This window comes from Orbicella franksi, chromosome 6, assembly GCF_964199315.1.
Source record: "Orbicella franksi chromosome 6, jaOrbFran1.1, whole genome shotgun sequence".
Taxonomy (NCBI): domain Eukaryota; kingdom Metazoa; phylum Cnidaria; class Anthozoa; order Scleractinia; family Merulinidae; genus Orbicella; species Orbicella franksi.
The window spans coordinates 2478836-2496613 of record NC_138150.1 but is presented as its reverse complement, the minus strand read 5'-3'; the positions used below and the strand labels follow the sequence as shown (position 1 = coordinate 2496613).

The 17778-nt window shown below is 39.7% G+C and overlaps 2 protein-coding genes across 2 annotated transcripts; one reads left to right on the top strand and one right to left on the bottom strand.

The window, feature by feature from the left end:
• Positions 1–2202: 2202 nt before the first annotated feature.
• LOC145489839 (protein kinase C and casein kinase substrate in neurons protein 2-like) lies at positions 2203–12189 on the bottom strand. Its single transcript, XM_081468898.1, has 4 exons — positions 10783–12189; positions 8083–8203; positions 3750–3883; positions 2203–3514 (listed from the first exon to the last, which is right to left on the bottom strand). Exons 1-4 carry the CDS (start codon positions 11583–11585, stop codon positions 3241–3243), a joined length of 1332 nt encoding a protein of 443 aa, XP_081325024.1. The 5' UTR covers positions 11586–12189; the 3' UTR covers positions 2203–3240.
• A 576-nt stretch (positions 12190–12765) lies between these two features.
• On the top strand, positions 12766–17044 carry LOC145489833 (uncharacterized). The gene has a single exon (XM_081468888.1). It carries the CDS (start codon positions 13017–13019, stop codon positions 15834–15836), a length of 2820 nt encoding a protein of 939 aa, XP_081325014.1. The 5' UTR covers positions 12766–13016; the 3' UTR covers positions 15837–17044.
• Positions 17045–17778: the final 734 nt, after the last annotated feature.

The following is a 17778-nucleotide window of genomic DNA, read 5'->3' as shown; positions in this document are numbered from 1 at the left end:
ATTTTCTTCATTTTTTCGCTAAACGTAGAAAATCGGTAGAGAAAATGATCCATCAAAAGAAAAATAGGGGTCACCGAACGTCCAAGATCGTTAAATCCAGGTAAAGCTATAGAAATGGCCATCTGCCCTAGCGTTGTTGATTTGACTTTTTTTTAATACAAGGCTGCTATTGGAAAGCTTGCTTAAGTATCCACTAGAAATGTTAATTTTAGCTGCAGAACTTGTAATAATGTGTCAAATCATTATGTTTAGAACAGACAAACAAACAAACAAGTCCAATTAGTTTTTGGAATGAAAGATTCTCTCTCATCATAACGACACCCTAATCTTGCACCCAGAACTCACTTTGTTTGATGCTTGGCTGCGCATCTTGTAGTGCGATTTTGATCATTGAATGTTAAAAAGCGCAATATAAATTAATAAATTATTATCATTGTTATTACTATTATTAGTATTATTATTTTTTATTATCAACAGCGAAGCGCATCGTTCGAATTCTCCTCAATTCTCCATTCCGTTTCTCGTCTAAAAATCTTGTGATTTTCAGTATCTTATTTTTCGGCAGTCAAGTGCAGTCAGACCTGTATTAAGCGGACACCTTCGGGAATAATTATAATAATTGATGTAATGATAATTAATATTAGTATAAATCTACTAGCGTTCTATCACGAATGTCGTTCTCCGATTGGCTAGGCTACTCTCTATCTATTCTGTGATAGATAGTGAGTAGCATCGCAGTGTACCCTTGTTAACAAAATGACGGCCGCTTCTCGGCGTTTTCGAAATGTTTGTGAATAGGATTTAGATAAAGTTTTGCACGGCTAGTAGATTTATAATGGTAATTGAACTGAGTGAAGTGCACATACGAGAGATTTCAAAATCGCTACGACTGCGAAAGCATTATACTTTGGTCAGCGGATTCACAGTCTAGCTCTCATCCCAGTCCATCCCAGTGAGTAAACTACGAGTGGTCCCTCTTTCGCTTAGTCCGTCGTGCGTGACGCGAAAGAAAACCGCGAGAAAAAATTGACCGCATGAAATCCTGGGGCGAGACGTGCTTCTCGCTTCCAGGAGTTCGCCCGGCCACTTTTTTTATTGCAGTTTTCTTTCGTGTCACGCACGACGGACTAAACGAAAGAGAGTGAGGGACTCCCATATAAAAAGAACATGGGTGCTCGTGAATTTTAAAACGAACCCCTTAGAGGTACCAAGGTCCTGTTTAGTGGGCGTGGCCTGACATATTTTTGTCCACCCCTAAGAGGAAGGTCTTTTATCGATGAGTTTTGGATTCGCGGTGTAAATGAGACACATTATGACTCAGCTGATTGTCAAATATCTCCCGTCATAGCTTTTTCGTCTCAGGTACAGCGAAAGTCCCGCTGTGGAAATTTTGGGGCTGAACACCCTAAGGGATACCAAAAATGCTTTTTTAATCCTAAAAGATACGGCAAGCACCCCTGTCCTTTTTTATGGGAGTTCCCTTGGTTTCTCATCCCTCATCCATAACTACAACTTGGATTTTCCAATTTAAAAAGAAACCAATCAAAGAATATCAGTGCAGGACTTGTTATTCTACGGTACTCAATAACCAGTACATGATTTACATTTCAGAAGCTTGTTCATGTGGGGTTCCAAATCACAAATAAACAAATTACAGAAAAATCACATTTTCAGCATAGCCCATTAAACTCTAATCCACACCAAATGTATTACAAGTTTCTTACAAGCTTCTATGCTGCAGCTATAGTCTCTTTTAAATTTCATTTCACTTGAATAGTGTAACATGGTGCTGCTCAAAACAACACAGTTGTATAAAAAACTATATTTCTATAATACTGTATATATATTTATGTATTGATCCATCTAGTGGAGCAAAAATAACAGAGGACACTTGGTTAATTATCAACTTGAAGCTGTCAAAGGAGGTCATTCCAAAAAGCTTACTTTTTTGTCTTCGCCTAAAGCAAGTTAACATTAAGCTTTTCCACTCACCGCAGTTTCAGCCTCTGAAGTGCCACTATCCTGAAGAAATTCGTGTCGAAAGAAGCCATTTTGGAGACCGCCATTTTGAACTGTGCTTGGCAGCCAGGCTGTGTTTATGTGACGTCATTCCATCCTACTCGAAATTGGCAGGAAGGAGAAAAACCTGCAAATGGCTTTGCATCCCTCTCAAGGTCAGAAAAACGTATTTTTTTACTATCTTCACTGCTATCATTTTCGGAGTTGGAGCACGTTTGGCTCAAAATAATACGGATCAAGAGCAGCCATAATCCAGAGTGGTAGTTAAAAGGCTTGTCGGAGGCCATTTGGACAAAATCTGTTGGACAGAATGACGTCACGAAAACGCAGCCTGGCTGCAGAGTACTGTTCAAAATGGCGGCAACAATGTCGAAATTTGCGCTCCTTTGGAGACGTATTTCATAAGGAAACCTGCACTTTAGAGGCTGAAACTTTGGTGAGTGGCTAAACTTAGTGTGAGGTTTTTATCAGCGTTGACAAAACCTATACGGTTTTTGGAGTGACCTTTTCCTTTAAAGGTATGTTAACTACCATAGTGAATTTGAAAAAATTTGCAAAAACTTTTGCTTCATAGACACCCAAAACTTCAGCTTTATAATTCATTACCATAATAATTATTAATTTACCTTTATCAATTTCAAGTTGTAAATAATATACGTGACCAAAGTATTTCACTTGCCCTCTACCGAAACACAACAATTTCACCAGAAACCAACATTGTCTCAGGGCTCTGCTGATGCATAACCCTACACATGGAGTGAATTTTGAAATATTGGCAGAATTTTCCCTTATGCTCCTGGAAACAAGACTGTTCCTTAACTTAGTTCCCCAAAATGGAGGATTGTTTTGAATCTCTTATTTGTAATCTAGATTTCTAACATAGAACCTAATAATATTTACAAGCTAGCAAATTCGTTCTTGCACCCAAATTAATTTCAAATATGTTCCTTTTCATATGACCACTACAGTGTACATTGGTCATATAGATTTATCGACTATTCACTACGATTTGTCCAATCAATCAAGTTTTTCTGATTCCGTCAGAGACTTGATACTTAAACTGTATACACCTTAACTAAATTAATGGCTTTGACCTACGCTACCAGGATTACATCATTGAAGGGTGGAATCACTTGGTCATCAGCCAAGACTAAGCTTACAAGCTAAGTTAAACTTCAGCCTTGGAGAACAAGACCACAGTGCCAGCAAAAGAACTGCTTTCTATAGTGGTTCCACATACGACCCTGGAAAATGTCCAACTCTACCCTGAAATCTTCCCTGACACCACCCTTGGTCATCCTGCGAAGATAACTGCGTGAGAACGTCCCCTTCTTTGAAGTTGAGTTCATCCTCTTCCACTCCCTGAAAGTCGTACAAAGCCCTGACAGGAATGCCAGCATCCTCAATTGGAGGAGGCTCAATATCCCACTCATCTTTTGCCGATGGATCACTAAAGTCTTCACTTGTTGTTGTAGTGTAATTGTTGAATGGATTACTATAAATGAAAACAGAGACAATGACAATGAAAAGTTGTGCTGCTCAATGAAGCTTTGTAAACAAACATCTTATCTCTCTCATCTTGATCTAACAGTGGAGTTTACTTTGATTCTACAGAAAGTTATTTGTAAAGAGTTGCAAGCCCTTTCTAGGCATCTTTTTAATAACGATAATGTGTATTTCATCATAAACTTAAGTTGGATTATTGGTAGGTTCTGTTTAAATAAACTTACATCTCATTTTGATGAGAGTAGTCAGTGTTGTCGTCAACATGATTCTGATTAGCTGGATAACTGGGTGGTGCTGATGCTTGCTCATGGCTGCGTGAGGACAATGTCCGTTTGACAGGTGGAATCTCATTGTACTCCTGAAAAACAGGTTAAATTGTTGCAATTAATGTGTATCATGTAAGACATTGGGAGCATCATAAATGATAATGGTTAGAATTGTTTTAAACCAACTCTAGCAAACAAACAAACACACAAACAAGCAGGCAGGCATACAAACACAAACATAGTATTACTTCAACATGGCAGGGTTATAAAGTCCTGTACAGGAAATACCCAGGGGCAAACTTCAGAATGATGGTTGAAAAGAACAGCTAAGTTTAAACTACCAGGACAGGCAGGTTTGAAAAATGACCAGTTTTGAATGTGCAATGCATTTATCATTATTTTCTTGATTAAATGTTTGGTCTCCAAGAAGAAGCTGAAAATGGTCGTCTCAAATATGTATTTAATGCATAATAAGCTGAAGGCAATAACACCAGGGTGTATGGCTGCCAACAATAAACATAGGCACACAAGACGTGCAAGAGTTATTTTTTTCTGTGAAGTTTTGTAGATAGAAGCATTCATGGTACAGTAATGATTTGGTTAATTTGACAAGTTTTTTTGGTTGCGATGTTACATCGGTCATGGTAAGATAACTAAATAGTAAGCCATAAAATGTTTGACTGAACAAACTACAGTAATCTGACATGTCTCCAGATCAATGTAGTTATCATCTTATTTTCTAACGGGCAATTTGATTCGCTCTTTGATACAACCCGCACTGTGATTGCTGTGACACCCGCACATGCATAACTCCCTCGCTCACCGATCACATAACCCTTCCAACCCCCAAGAGAAATTTTTGCTCAAAAATACTCAAGTTAATTTAGAGACTTTTTCGCATTTTACACAAGTCGTAAGTTTACCTTTTTACACAACACAACACAACACAATTTCACCGAAAAAAGAAAGAAAGAGAAAAAAAAATCTCTGACACGTTGAAAGTCTGATTTAATTAAATGCACTTTAACTTGGTGCCACGCAGTCTTCAAAGAACATTTGAACAGTTGTCATACTTTTTCCCTTAAAAAATATCGGGCTGAAATGAATGTCATCAAATAAAACTATTAAACCGCTACTGCAGAGACGTAAAAACCGTCCAGAAACAAAACCTTCTTTTTTGTTTAATATCCTGGAAACAGTAGCCGATAACTTGTCAGCTCTAATTGAATTTACTCCCATATAAAAAACAAAAGTGTTAAGTTACCATTTGTTACTAAAGATAGCAAACATCTCGTGGGAAAGAGTGATGACGATTCGTCCGCTCTAATTGAATTTACTCCCTTGTGAAAAACAAGAGTGTCACATTACACTTTGCAACTAAAAACCAAAAATGTCTCGTTATATTTGCATGCAACAAGAACAAAACAATTGTTACCCGCACTTACTATTGTAAACGTTAGAACTGTTTCAAATCTAAAGTCTCGTCCCCTCTAAAGCAAGTCCTAAGAACTAGACGCGACGATTCGTGACCTCTAATTGAATTTACTCCTTGTGAAAAACAAAAGTATCAAGTTACCTTTGTAACTAAAAATAAAAATATCTCGTTGCATTTGCATACTACTAACTCACGAACTGTTTCAAACCTCAAGGCTCATCTCGTTCATTTAACTAAAATCCTCAGCCTAACCCACAGAAAATGTCGAAGTAAACCCAATATATGAATACTTCCTCCTCTTTTATAGAAGAATAAATATGGCCGTTCTGAACTCTATTGGGATCAAATCTTCTCACATACCATTTACCTTTACAACAAGAAATTTGATTGGCTGTTTATAGTAGATCCAATCTGATTGGTGTGACATACATACATCTCTCACTCACTCACTTACTCACTCACTCACTCACCCATTGACCCGTCCATAACATACCCGACGCGCCGACTAAGAGGTATTTTTTTTACAAAAAAATAACTCAATAAATGAAAACCCTCGCTTAACAAAATTCGGTGCTTAAATAGGTCCTGCAAAAGTCAAATAAATGCGAGGTCCACCTGACTGAGTTTTAAATCTATGCAAGGAGCATTTAACGGATAAGACAAGTAAGGGAGGTTCCCTGCAGGACCACGAGAAATTCTGTTGCAAAGTGGTAGAAGTCAACTTATCCAGTGACAATAACACTGTCAGTGGTTTCAGTGAGAGCCAGGCACCATGAAAATGGACTGCCTGTAAGGATGATTTTGCCTACCTGGGGCTCCTTTCTCGAAAGCCCCAGAAACTTTTTGGGTGCGCAAAGCCATTTTTGTTAATCCATATTTAAAGACAGAGAGGTGTATATACCTGAAACTTCTTGTATGAAGAGAACCTCTGTTCATATTAAGAATATGTGCATAAAACAGCTCTGAAGACATGAGGTTTGAGATTTTGCCAAGGCTTTTCAGGTGCGAAAACTTTTCGGGACCTTCGAGAAACAGGCCCCTTGTTTGACCATCTAGAGAAAGGTTTTTCTTGAAAAGAAGTTCAGTTCAAAAAGGTTTCCCTGCCTGTGAAAACCAGTTGCCTTCCCTCTAAAATCATTTATGACACGCCTTCACTATCAGTAATGAATAAAATTTAACCTAATCTAAAAGCATGCACTTCCTTCTCCCTAATTTACTGTAGTAAACTTACTCTACCAGTCTCTCACCTGGCCTAACTCTGTGTGCCTGCTATTCTCCACTTTACCAAATTCTAACACTCCATTACTCTGTGAACTCTGGTCTGACAGTTGGTTTTCCTGTGAGCTAAAATCACTAGCTATCTGGTTTCTGACTGACACATCCAGTATTTCATAGTAAACTACCTCTGTGCTACTGTTACTACGTATACTTTCTACAGGTTCCATGGTGGGTGAAAAGTTTCCATCTTGTGGTTGCTCTCCAGTATTCACAACATTGTTAATCCCCGCATTGCAACTAACTCTTGAATCAATGCTATAGTATAAAACTCTTTCATCAAGGCAGTCATCTGGGTTAAAACTAATAAGACTATCAGCATCAGCAGTTTCACTCTTCCTGACAGAGTCATGTTCCACATCAAAATGCACCATTTCTAATTTATTAAATGGTTCTGCAGAGCTTGGCACTCCAGCCAGAAACAATGTGTCAAGTTTTGTTTGTTCTGCTGGACTTTTTCCGAACAGTGCTTTTCTCTTACGTAACTTTTGATTTGCATGTTTCCTTGCCTACACATGGATAAAGCAATAACAATGGTAATCGTTATGGGTAAAGGAATAAGAAAAGTAACAAGCTAATTTTAAAATCTGTAAAGAACTCTTTTAATTTTAAAGTGAGGGGTCTTGGGAAACGTTTGGTCAAAATCTCATCATCTGGCTCAACATTTCAATGGCTCCTACTATGAGGAAGCACTGATAAGTGGCCTATCAAGGCTGTTCCAATAACTTGTCACCAAAGCCTCTTGCATTGAGCTTGCTGACAGCTGGCTTATTTGCTTGTTCAATCTTCCCACTAGGACTGTATTATGATACTAAATACTAATTAACCTCTACATATAACGTCCATGCTACTACAGTCATAAACTGACAACTGCCTGATTTTAAACTAGACTAATTTTAACTTCTAATGTCATGCAAATATAGTGTAATTCAACTTAGTGACATACAATGTCACAACTCTCTCAAACTATCAGCATTAAGATCAGAAGAAACCTAGCATTTCCAAATGGGTTTGTAGTCAATTAAATTTCAAATATCTTAATTCCAACTGCAGTGTCTTGCAGGCTTGATTTGAATCAAAGGATGCCTTGCTGACAGTAGTATAATGAAAATCAATATAATCTATCAATAAGGTGATATTCAGCTGTAACTGCCACTTTAGTCTTAATTCCCATATCAACAGTGCTTTTGGAACAGCAGTGTAAAACCCTTAACAATGCTGTTGAATTGATCATTGCTAAAAATGGCAACAACATGATAAAATAAGTAAGATTGCCCAGTTTGAGACCACTGCTGTCAAACTGGAAAATAATATGTAAATACATTTCTGAATCGTATATCACAAGCCTTGCTATCAAGTTTATTTTTCCTCTACATGTATGCTCTTCCATTTCTGGCATTTCTTTTATTCCATGACCTAATTTTATAATAATTATTGACAAGGTCATGTGACATGTCCGGTTGATTGCAGCTGGTACATTATTCTAAAGCGGTTGAAGATAAAAGTCCAGAATTAAAATGTTGAATTTAAACCTGGAAACAAAGGAAAGGTGATTAGTCAAAATAGAAGACATTCATGTACCTCAAACATAGGCCAATTCTGAGGCATGCCTGTGCCATGGTGACGTGACCACCAGTCCAGATCAGATTGTGCGTCTGCTTTCTGGAATGTTAGGCCCATGCTGACAAAAATACCTGAAAATCTGCAATTTAAGACAAGGGTATTATACCATGACTTATTAACCAAGTGAGAAGGAAAGATGTGAAAATATTTACCACAAGGTCTGATGTGCCTACCAGGGGCAGCAAAGTCCTTGAGCCAAGACAATTCTTGTCCAGAGCGACCTTACTCAGTCAATAAGTAATTTGTCATAAAATCTTTGCTGAGCTTGATCTGGATGGAAGTAGCATTTTTTTGTGAAAATTTTTTGGTGAAGGCTCTGAACTGCAGACACTAAATGAATTTTCAATGTGTACGGGGCTGGGTGGCGTTTCCAGGCCAGCTAATGTCAACCTGTCTGGGCCTATATGCATCAATTCACATAATGTTTTTGTATGAGTTTGTGTGGGTGGGACTGAATGATCACTACTAATAATTCATATAACTCATTTAGCCCAAATAGTAGGTTGAAATCCTCAATGGATATTTGGGTGCTCAACAGTTAGACTACAGCAGTGGATAATAACAGAAGTAAAGAACTGGATTCTAAGTTGCTCAAAAATAAGGATCAACTAACCCAGTTCTTAACTTCTATTATGTTTAAGCCCATATATATGTACAGTACTTTCAGTAAGAACTGGCATCTGGCAGAGCTTTGGCAGGAATTTTGTTACAAATCACAAGGTATATCATGTTTCCAGAATGGTGTTGTGTTCTTTTGTTAACCGCGCGGCCATGGGCTGAGCGCAGTTCATAATCTACCTGTGGTTTATTATTTTTATTTTTTATTTTTTTGTCGGTGACCAGACCCAAGCTCCCTCTCGGCCAAATTTTGAGTCACCCAACGTGTGATGTTTATTTGCTAAAAGCTGTTAAAACATTAATACACGGACAATTTTACGGATATTGTTTTCTTTGTTGTAGGTAAAATATATCTTCTTTTGGTTTTATCGAAGCGTTGGATTCAAACGGAATAATAAATATGCTAAAAAAGGTATTACATCACCCATGGAATGCGTTGATGTTGCAGCTTTCACTTTCGATAGGTGACAAATAAGATTGTGTTTACTTTGCAAGTTTATTTTGCCAGAGGTGACGGTCATTAATTTATTTGCAATTTTGTGAGTATTTCTTGTGGTTTTAGGCAAATGAAGGAAATTCTTTGGCTGTTTCATCACAGAGAGGTCATAAATTGGGAGGAAAATTAAATATTTGCAAGTCAAGTAAAGAACTTGTCAGAACACGCAAGGGTTATGTCATTGGTAGGGAAATAACCACCGTACTAAAGATAGCCGCGGACAAAGCAATTCGTGAATTATGTGACTCGTGTGACTTCTTTGCTAGCCCTTTACTCAAGGGAAAAAACAATTAAATTTAATCGTGACTTTTAAGAAAGAAAGCTGTTGTTAATAGTGTTCGTATCTTCATGGCCATACATATCCCGAAGAAAGTTTCTGATTAAGACTATTACGTCATCGGAGATTTCACAACAGCTACGACTGATGGTGCAATAATACAGTTTGTGTTGATCAAGTGATGTGGTGTCTACAGTAATTAATGAATCATCAAGGATTGCTTTTGAATGTGCACTGCGTTGCGACTGTAGTGCTAAGAAAACAGTTAAATTTAAAAGCGCGGTTATAAGATCTAACAGATCTTCTTGTTTCCACCTGGGCCTTATAACATCCTCACATACATTTCCAATTTTAGGAGCTACCTCCCTTAAAATTATATAATAATTGAGACAGAATGTTCTACAACTGAAAAGGCACTTCAGTAATCTTCAGAACATCTTTGGAGTTCTCCAGGTATAGTTTGGTCTTTCCCTAATGCAGCATTCATCAGAGAGAAAGGAGAGGGCTATAACAGCTTGCTATCTAGAAGGCCAATTTTGAAAAACTGTGAACATTAGGCTGATTTAGCAAGAGAACGGCAACGTCACTTGATGATGGCACGCGCAGTACAAATACCCAAATATGGTCAAATTAGAACAGAATCCAGGTTATTTCGCGCACCCTGCAGTCGTCATCTGACCATATTTGGGTATTTGTACTGCGCGCGCCGTCGTCAAGTGATGTTCCTGTTCTCTTGCTAAATCAGCCTATTATTGAATCGAATACCTGCTGCAACTCTGGGCAGGGGCCAGATTTCAATGAAAGCACTGTGTGTACAGTAATCTGATTGGTCAGTTTTGTTTAAGCGGGCCCAGTTACTGTTGTAGCTACACTGTAATTTCTTCCTAAAGGTTAAATAGAGGAGGGGATTATTAACTAAAGAATTAACCTTATAGATAGTCATTTTTAGCATTTTACTTATCAGCGCTGAATAAACTGTACTTCAATAGATTCATTCATGCAGAAACGCGAAAAAAAAAAATCAAACTTGATGTTTGAAACCTTTTTTGAGCCTCTGCTTTACAGGGGAACATTTGCTAATTGTTTGTACAATAATCAGGTCGTAAAACAGATTAACGACACTTGTAAAACATGTATGAAAATTGAATTAAAAGTACATCATTAATACAAAGCGTGCAGGATCATCCAAACATAACAAATGATCCGACACATTCCTAAAATAAACGAAAATTTGACAATAGGAAATTGCTTTTGTTCAAATACTTACTCAGGGCTTTGCGATATATCCAGGCATCTATGATATTGAACAAGCGTTTCTCTAAAAAACACAAGTCGTTTGTCTTCGTTTTCCTGGCACTTCTCGAACTCTTGGATCATATCCCGTTCATATTGAGGATTGTAACCAGTTATTTCGTCTAGACGTAATTCGTACTTTTCCCTGCATTTCTCCATTTCTCGTTTCGCTTTTTCCGTAGCGTCTTGCAGCTTTTTCAGTTTTTCAGCTATTTTCGGATCTGTGTCGTTATTACTCGCTTCGCTCTCCAACCTCTGAGCCTGTTCTGTGTTTCGCGAGGCATTATGAAATGCCTTTTTCGACCGTTCGACCTTGGCCAGTCGCTTTGCCCAAGGCTTTTGAGCCTTTGCAAATCCTTCTTCAGCCTCTTTCGTTTCCTTCCACTGAAAGATTCCCTTGTGGTAATTTTCATTCTTCCACTTTTTTATGGCCTCGTGCACTTCATCCATGAGTTTATCACGACACAGTATGTGAATCTCTGCTCTTGACTCCGCTTCGGTCACAGTGCCTCGCATGGCAGCTTCCATCGTACCATATTCTGGACCGTTTCTTATACACTCTTCCCATTTCTTGGACCAAGCCTTCAATTTGAACGCGTATTTTGCTTCAATTTCGGCTCTTTCCGTCACAAGTTTCATGAATTCGTCGCATAATTTTGCACCATCGTCTATGCGCTTGACTGTTCGCTTGAAATTTCCCACGTCCCAGAAACTATCACTAGCAGCGCTGTACTGAAGGTTCTCGTCGGAACCTCGAGGAGTTCCTCTCATAGACATAGCAGTCCTTAAAACACGAATTTCACTATCTCGAGCTCACGTATACACTCACATTTTCAGTTTATTCAACGAATAGTTTGTATTTTGAAGGTGTGGAGAAGTGTGATTTGCATCCGCATGGATCCGCATGCGCAAAAGTTTGTTTGTAACGCTGGCAAGGAAACGCGGGCATTTTGGCTATTCAAGCACTTTGAAAATTCCCGGTTCTAAATAAATTTTTGGTTTTACGCCAGCAAGGAGGAATACCTAAAGTAAAAGTGTCAACTGGAAAAACTGGATGATTTTAAGAGAGCGTAGAAATATGGTGGGAAGGGAACTGTGAAGAAGGGGTTGGGGTAAGGGGGGAGGGAGCTTCCTAAGTTATCCAGTGAGAGGACCTATAAAGGTGCTTTATCCCAAGGTTTTGGGGAGATTTCGCTGCATAAATCCAAGCCGATATAAAATGCCGGCAAGATTTTTTCTTCCAATGATTGCCAACACATTTAAGTTTGTGATTTCTATCTTTGATATTGAACCTCATGTCATGACCCGGCCAGTTGGCTATTGGTTCTCACTTTCTGAGGACGCTCACGGCAAGCGGCTTGTGATACCTGATATAACCGCCATCGATAAAACGTTTCCATTCATAACGAAACTCAGATAGAAAACAAAGACAATCAACCGCACTTTAATATGCGTGAACTTTTTATTGAGCCGCCGTAGCCCGAGGGAATCAAGGTTTGGAAATTTCATGCAGTTACAAACGTTCACAGACATTGCTCTGGTCTGCTCTCTGCATTGAGCTTCTGGAAAGAGATATCGCAAAAGATCACGCAAAATCGCATTATCATGATCGAAGTATGTGAACATCCGGTCCGGGCGAGCTGATAACAAATAGTCCGTTACTTCGGGATGTCAAAGCAGTCATCCAAGTGGAAAATATCACGCTCCAACGTCACATAACTTCGGCACGTTTGATTCGCTTACAAGAAATTCGAGCGATCGATGAAAAAGTTATGATTCCTATGACGAGAGAAAACATAAACTTAAAAAAACACTGAGACGACAGCAGGTTTCAAAAAAATATTTTTCATAACCAGTTTTCCTGTTACATTACATTTCTTAGACATGTGACAGAACCACTGCCAGTCAACAAGCCCGTCACACCCGGTATGAAACCGAGGCTCGTCTCTTCCCGAGGTTTCAAAAGTTTGATTGACTGATTCCCAATATGGCCACCTAGACGCCAAAATCGTCTATTTTCAAGTCCTTTGTACTTCGAATTCGCACCCAATAAGCAAACAGCAGTTCTTCAAAGATTTGTCTTTTGATTTGTACGAATAAGAAACGCGTAAGTTTGGTCGAAAGACCTTTAGTTTATCGCGTGACGTAGTCCTGCTTTCTGGCGTGTTTATACTTTGGATGGTTTGATATGCGATATCTTGTGCAAAAATGAATAGCGAAGCTAATGACAGTACGGATGCAACAGTGAGTAACGAGGAGACAGACACACTGGAATCCATCGCAGAAACATCGGGGGAGAGTCGAACTGAAAGAATTCGAAGATTGAACAGAGAAAGACAGCGACGAAGGCGCGAAAAACTAAGGATGTCACGCCAGAGTGAAGCGCCATCGACAACCAGTAACGACGTGGACCCAAGCCATGATCTTGAGTTGCTGTCTGAGGGATGTGCGATTGTAGAAGTGACGCTACCACTAAAAGTCGAGACAGAAATACCAGAAGAATTCGATAGAGAAACTTCCAAGGTAACAAGACCGAAAAGATCAACGCGAACGCGACAAAAATCGAGAAAAGAAGGGGCAGCCGAGCAAATTTCATCGGACACCGTCTCTTCAGCAAACAACGCCATTTCGCCACCATGTCACGACAATGGCTCAAAATTTGATGGCGCTTCAGATGAGAGTAGTGTTCTGGTTGTTGCCAGTGAAGTAGAAGTGGTCGATGAAAAACCCCAAGAAAACGGTACCGTAGAGCCAACAGAAACTACAGAAAACAAGGCAGAGGGAAAGAAGCGCCGAACTCGAGACTCGAAGAGACAAACTGACAAATCACCCGAAGACGTCGCGACAAAGCGAGTATTTAGAGAGCGTGAAAAGAAGAAAATGCACGGTTCTAACGATGAGGTCACGGCGAGAAGAGAAAAACAACGGGAGTTGAAAAGAAAGCAAAAAGAACGGATGAGTAGCGATCAAATTGAAGCACTGAGGGCGAGATATCGCGAATGGAGACGAAAACGAAAGGAAACCATGACAAACGAGCAACTGGAGATAATTCGTAAAGGAAATCGTGAACGACAGCGAAGACGGCGTGAGCGATTAGGTATCAGAAAGCGGTCAACAACCCCTCAGGCGAAAGGAGTAAGCGAAGCGGTTATACAAGGCATTAAAAACAAGCAAGCACAAGTTTTAAAACCTTTGGAATCGAGTCTAAGTCCAGAAGCGAGCCTTGTAGCTGCCGTGAATCAGGTCGCATCGCTAAACAGTGTTGAAGCAGCCGCAGCGGCCGCCGCTCTTATGCCAAATAGTTCTCGCATCGAAGGTCCAGTTGCTGTCACAGTGGAAGTGAATCCAGCCGCTTCTGGAATGGCACCAAGTGCTATCCAAAACACACAGACCCTGGTGCAGCCGTCATCTTCGACACCTCAGCTCGTAAGTCTTCCTGTCACATCAACAAATGTAACACAAGGGTCTTTGCCTCCCGGAATGCCTGTCCTTGGCCCTCAGGGAACTATTCTTCAAGGACTGCCTCCAGGATCTGGTACACTGTACAGCATGACAATGCCAGGAATTCAAGGTGCTTTACTTCCCGGGATTCCTGTAACTGCTGGCCAAACTTTACCTGGGGTACAAGGAAACCCTGTCGGTGGAATGCCTTTCTCTGGCATGCAGGGACTCATGCCTGGCATGTCTCCTCAGGGTGCATTTTTGTCAGCATCCCAAGCTGGGGTCCTTCCTGGGATGCAGACGTTTAGTAGCATGGCTCCTACTATGACCAAGGACGGCCAGATCTTACACAGCATTTCAACCCTTCTTCCCATTGCGCCAATGCAAGGTATTCAGGGAACAGGCCAGGGTGTAGCATTCCTTGCACCCATGCCTATGACAGGGCCAGCTGGTCAAGTTCAAGCCTTTCCAGATATGAGGGGTGCAGTGGCCACTCCAGTTAGAGCACCAAGTCCTGGCGTCAGTACAGTGGTAGCTTCAGTTCCAATAGCAGAAAGTGTGACGGCCGAAACAGTTGCTGTTGTTTCCCCTGGGGATGGAAGTGATGCAAGTGGTGCTGACTCCAAAGGTAAAAATGCAGCTTCACCTAAACCTAGAGGAAGAAGAGGGCGGAAAAGAACTACCTCTGCTGCTGAAATGCTAGCAAACCTCAGCAACCTTCCTCCAACCAGCACCCCTATGTCTTCCATGCTATCAGCATTGGCTTCCCAGGTCAGAGGTAATGCAGAGAAGGAGGGAGAGCCACCTGCCAAGAGAGCAACAGTAGAAGTAACTCAGGTTGCTACAGTGCAGAGAGCACCGGCTCCACAAGATTCAAATCAAATAACAGTTGTTGCTGGGGGCGAGGCCACTGTCAGACCTAATGTAGTCAGCCATCCAGAAATGCTGCCAACAGCTCCTGCTTCAAACTCCAGTGCTAAGATTCCGCACATGAGTACCTTCCTCAATACCATGGGTGGCAGTCCAATTCCTAGCATGAGCATGCCGTTTGCAACTGCTGCAGGTTTAGCAAGGCCTATGAACACATTTCCTCCTGGTCTACAAGCAGTGCCTGGTCAGTTCTTCCCACCTAGGGTTTCGGTTGGTGTGGAAACAGAGGAGATTAGGAAAACAACAGTCGGCACAAACACTGAAAACAACCAGCAGATACCAGCTGGTTGTACTGACCAGTCTGCAGTGATGTCGTCAGTAGGCACTATGACTGACTCCTTGTACAAAGTGTCTGTTGGTACTGGAACTGCTGGGACAGCGCAGCAGAGTGATGGACAATCACATGACGTCAGTGCAACAGATGGAACTACTGCAAGTGTTGTGGAAGAAAGTGTAACATTACAGATGGAAATAAGCCAGGAGAAAGCGAGTCAAGAAGCGGCAGATGTGCAAGAAATCAACCCAGTGGAAATAATACAAGAGGCATTAAACCAGGAGCAGATAGAGCCAACTGTGGTAATACAGGAAGAAGTTGTAGAAGAAGTGGTCGGAGTAACTGAAGTTGCGAAGATTACACCTATAGGAGATGGTATATAATCTTGACATAAACTTAGCTCTTAAGGAACGATAGTTAAGACTTCATCGTAAACAAGTTTAATATGTATAATACTTACGTAAGCATGGTTTTCCCTTTAAAATAGGGCTTGCATCTATGTGAGAATAGAAAACACCCTGACAAATCACTAGAAATTCTTGAAACCCCAGGTCTAGGGTTGTTTCCTTTGAAAAAGACTGTTGCAGGCAATGAAGTTGTTCCCAAGCTTTTGGAAGTTACTGGTTGGGCCCCTCCCCCCAAAAAGAGAAACCTTGTATAATAGTAGAACTACACAGCTGTTTTCCTTATCCATTCACTCTTATGAGTCCCGTCATTCCATGCACTGTTTGTTATCTCGAGTAACTGTTCTTGCACTAATCTTTCATTAACATTTCTTTATCTCTTACCTAATAGCTATTTGCTGTTGAGGCCTTCTCGACCTTGCTTTCATTAATATAATGTTATATTATGGACTATGACTTAACAAATACCAGAAAACAAGCATGATGAATTTAAGAACATGGCAATGTTTGAGGCCCCGGGCTTCAAGAGTGAAATTTTATGGTGGGTTGAATGTTTGGGCAATGTTTTACAAATTCTCATGACCATCTTGGTTATCTCATCTTGGTCTTTCTATTTTCTCAAAGTTGTGGTCTATGAAGTAAATAAAAAATTTACAACAACATTGATAGAAAATAAGTGAACAGTGACGTGACCTCAAGCTGTAAAGAGCGTACTGTACTTTCTTAAAAAACAGGTGAAAAATGTCATATAAGTATTGTTGAATGTAAATTTGGGACTCAGAGAGACAGATAGAGTCTAGATTTTTCCTAACCTAAAAAACAGCAGGAAGTTATTTTCACTGTTACAACTTCTTATTAGTAATGAACTTGTTCAAGTTGCCCGACTCAAAGAGGTGGAACACTAGCTGTTTCTGTAAGTTAGAGAACTTACTTTAATTTTCCTATTATGTAGTGAGCACTTTTAAAATTCGTTACCCGGAGGTATAAAACGTACATGTCTGCAAAAATATATGTTTTACTTTCAAAATCTAGTGGCATAGGGTTTTCAACAATAAGCATGTTGTAACAGAGCTCAAAATCTGATACTGTATGCTGTTCCATCTTCAAAGAACATATTAAGCGATAATGATAATTTTATTATGTTATTTGCCTACCTTCATTAAGGCTTCAATGATATTGATGAGTTAGCAAAGAATTATGTTGTGTTAGGCTAAAGTATCTGATTTAGAAAAAAATAGTCAACACTGAAAAGTTTTAAGAAACAAATTAAAATACCTGTATGAATCAGGTTGTGGAAAGCAAAGTACCAGTGTTACAGGTTATGTGCCAAAAAAAAAACTTTGTCTTGGTTAAGGCAACCAACTACAAGTCAGTCTATGATTGGTTCTCTGTCATTTAATGCATGTTTTGCAAGAAGACAGAAAGGTTTTCTTTGCTATCATAAAGTGTTCTTAATTGAAGCCTTTTTCATTGCTGCCATCTACTGTATCGATATATACATATATGTAGCTTGCGATAAGCATACTTAGATTCTATTTCGTGTTCATATATCCAGATTTTTTAAAAAACCTTTATTAGTCATAACTTGGGTTGATTGGAGTAGTTTTATAGCTCACTACTGTTGTGGTCACAAGATCTAAGGGGATATTTGTATATTTTATTGTGTAACTATGGTAACCTACAGTGACATCATTAATCTTATAGGTTTGGTAGCGTGAAGATCAAACACTGATCAAGTTTTAAAGCTTCTTTAATCATTACTAAGTAAGGTGATTTCTCGTGGCAAGGTGTTATAACACATTTTGAAGTGCAATGAAACAGAAAGAAAGTCAAAAGGTTTTATTTTGGTACAGGCAAAGCCACATATAGTTGATATTATCTTTAATCAGGAATTTAAACAAGTTGATCGTGCATGGTTGTA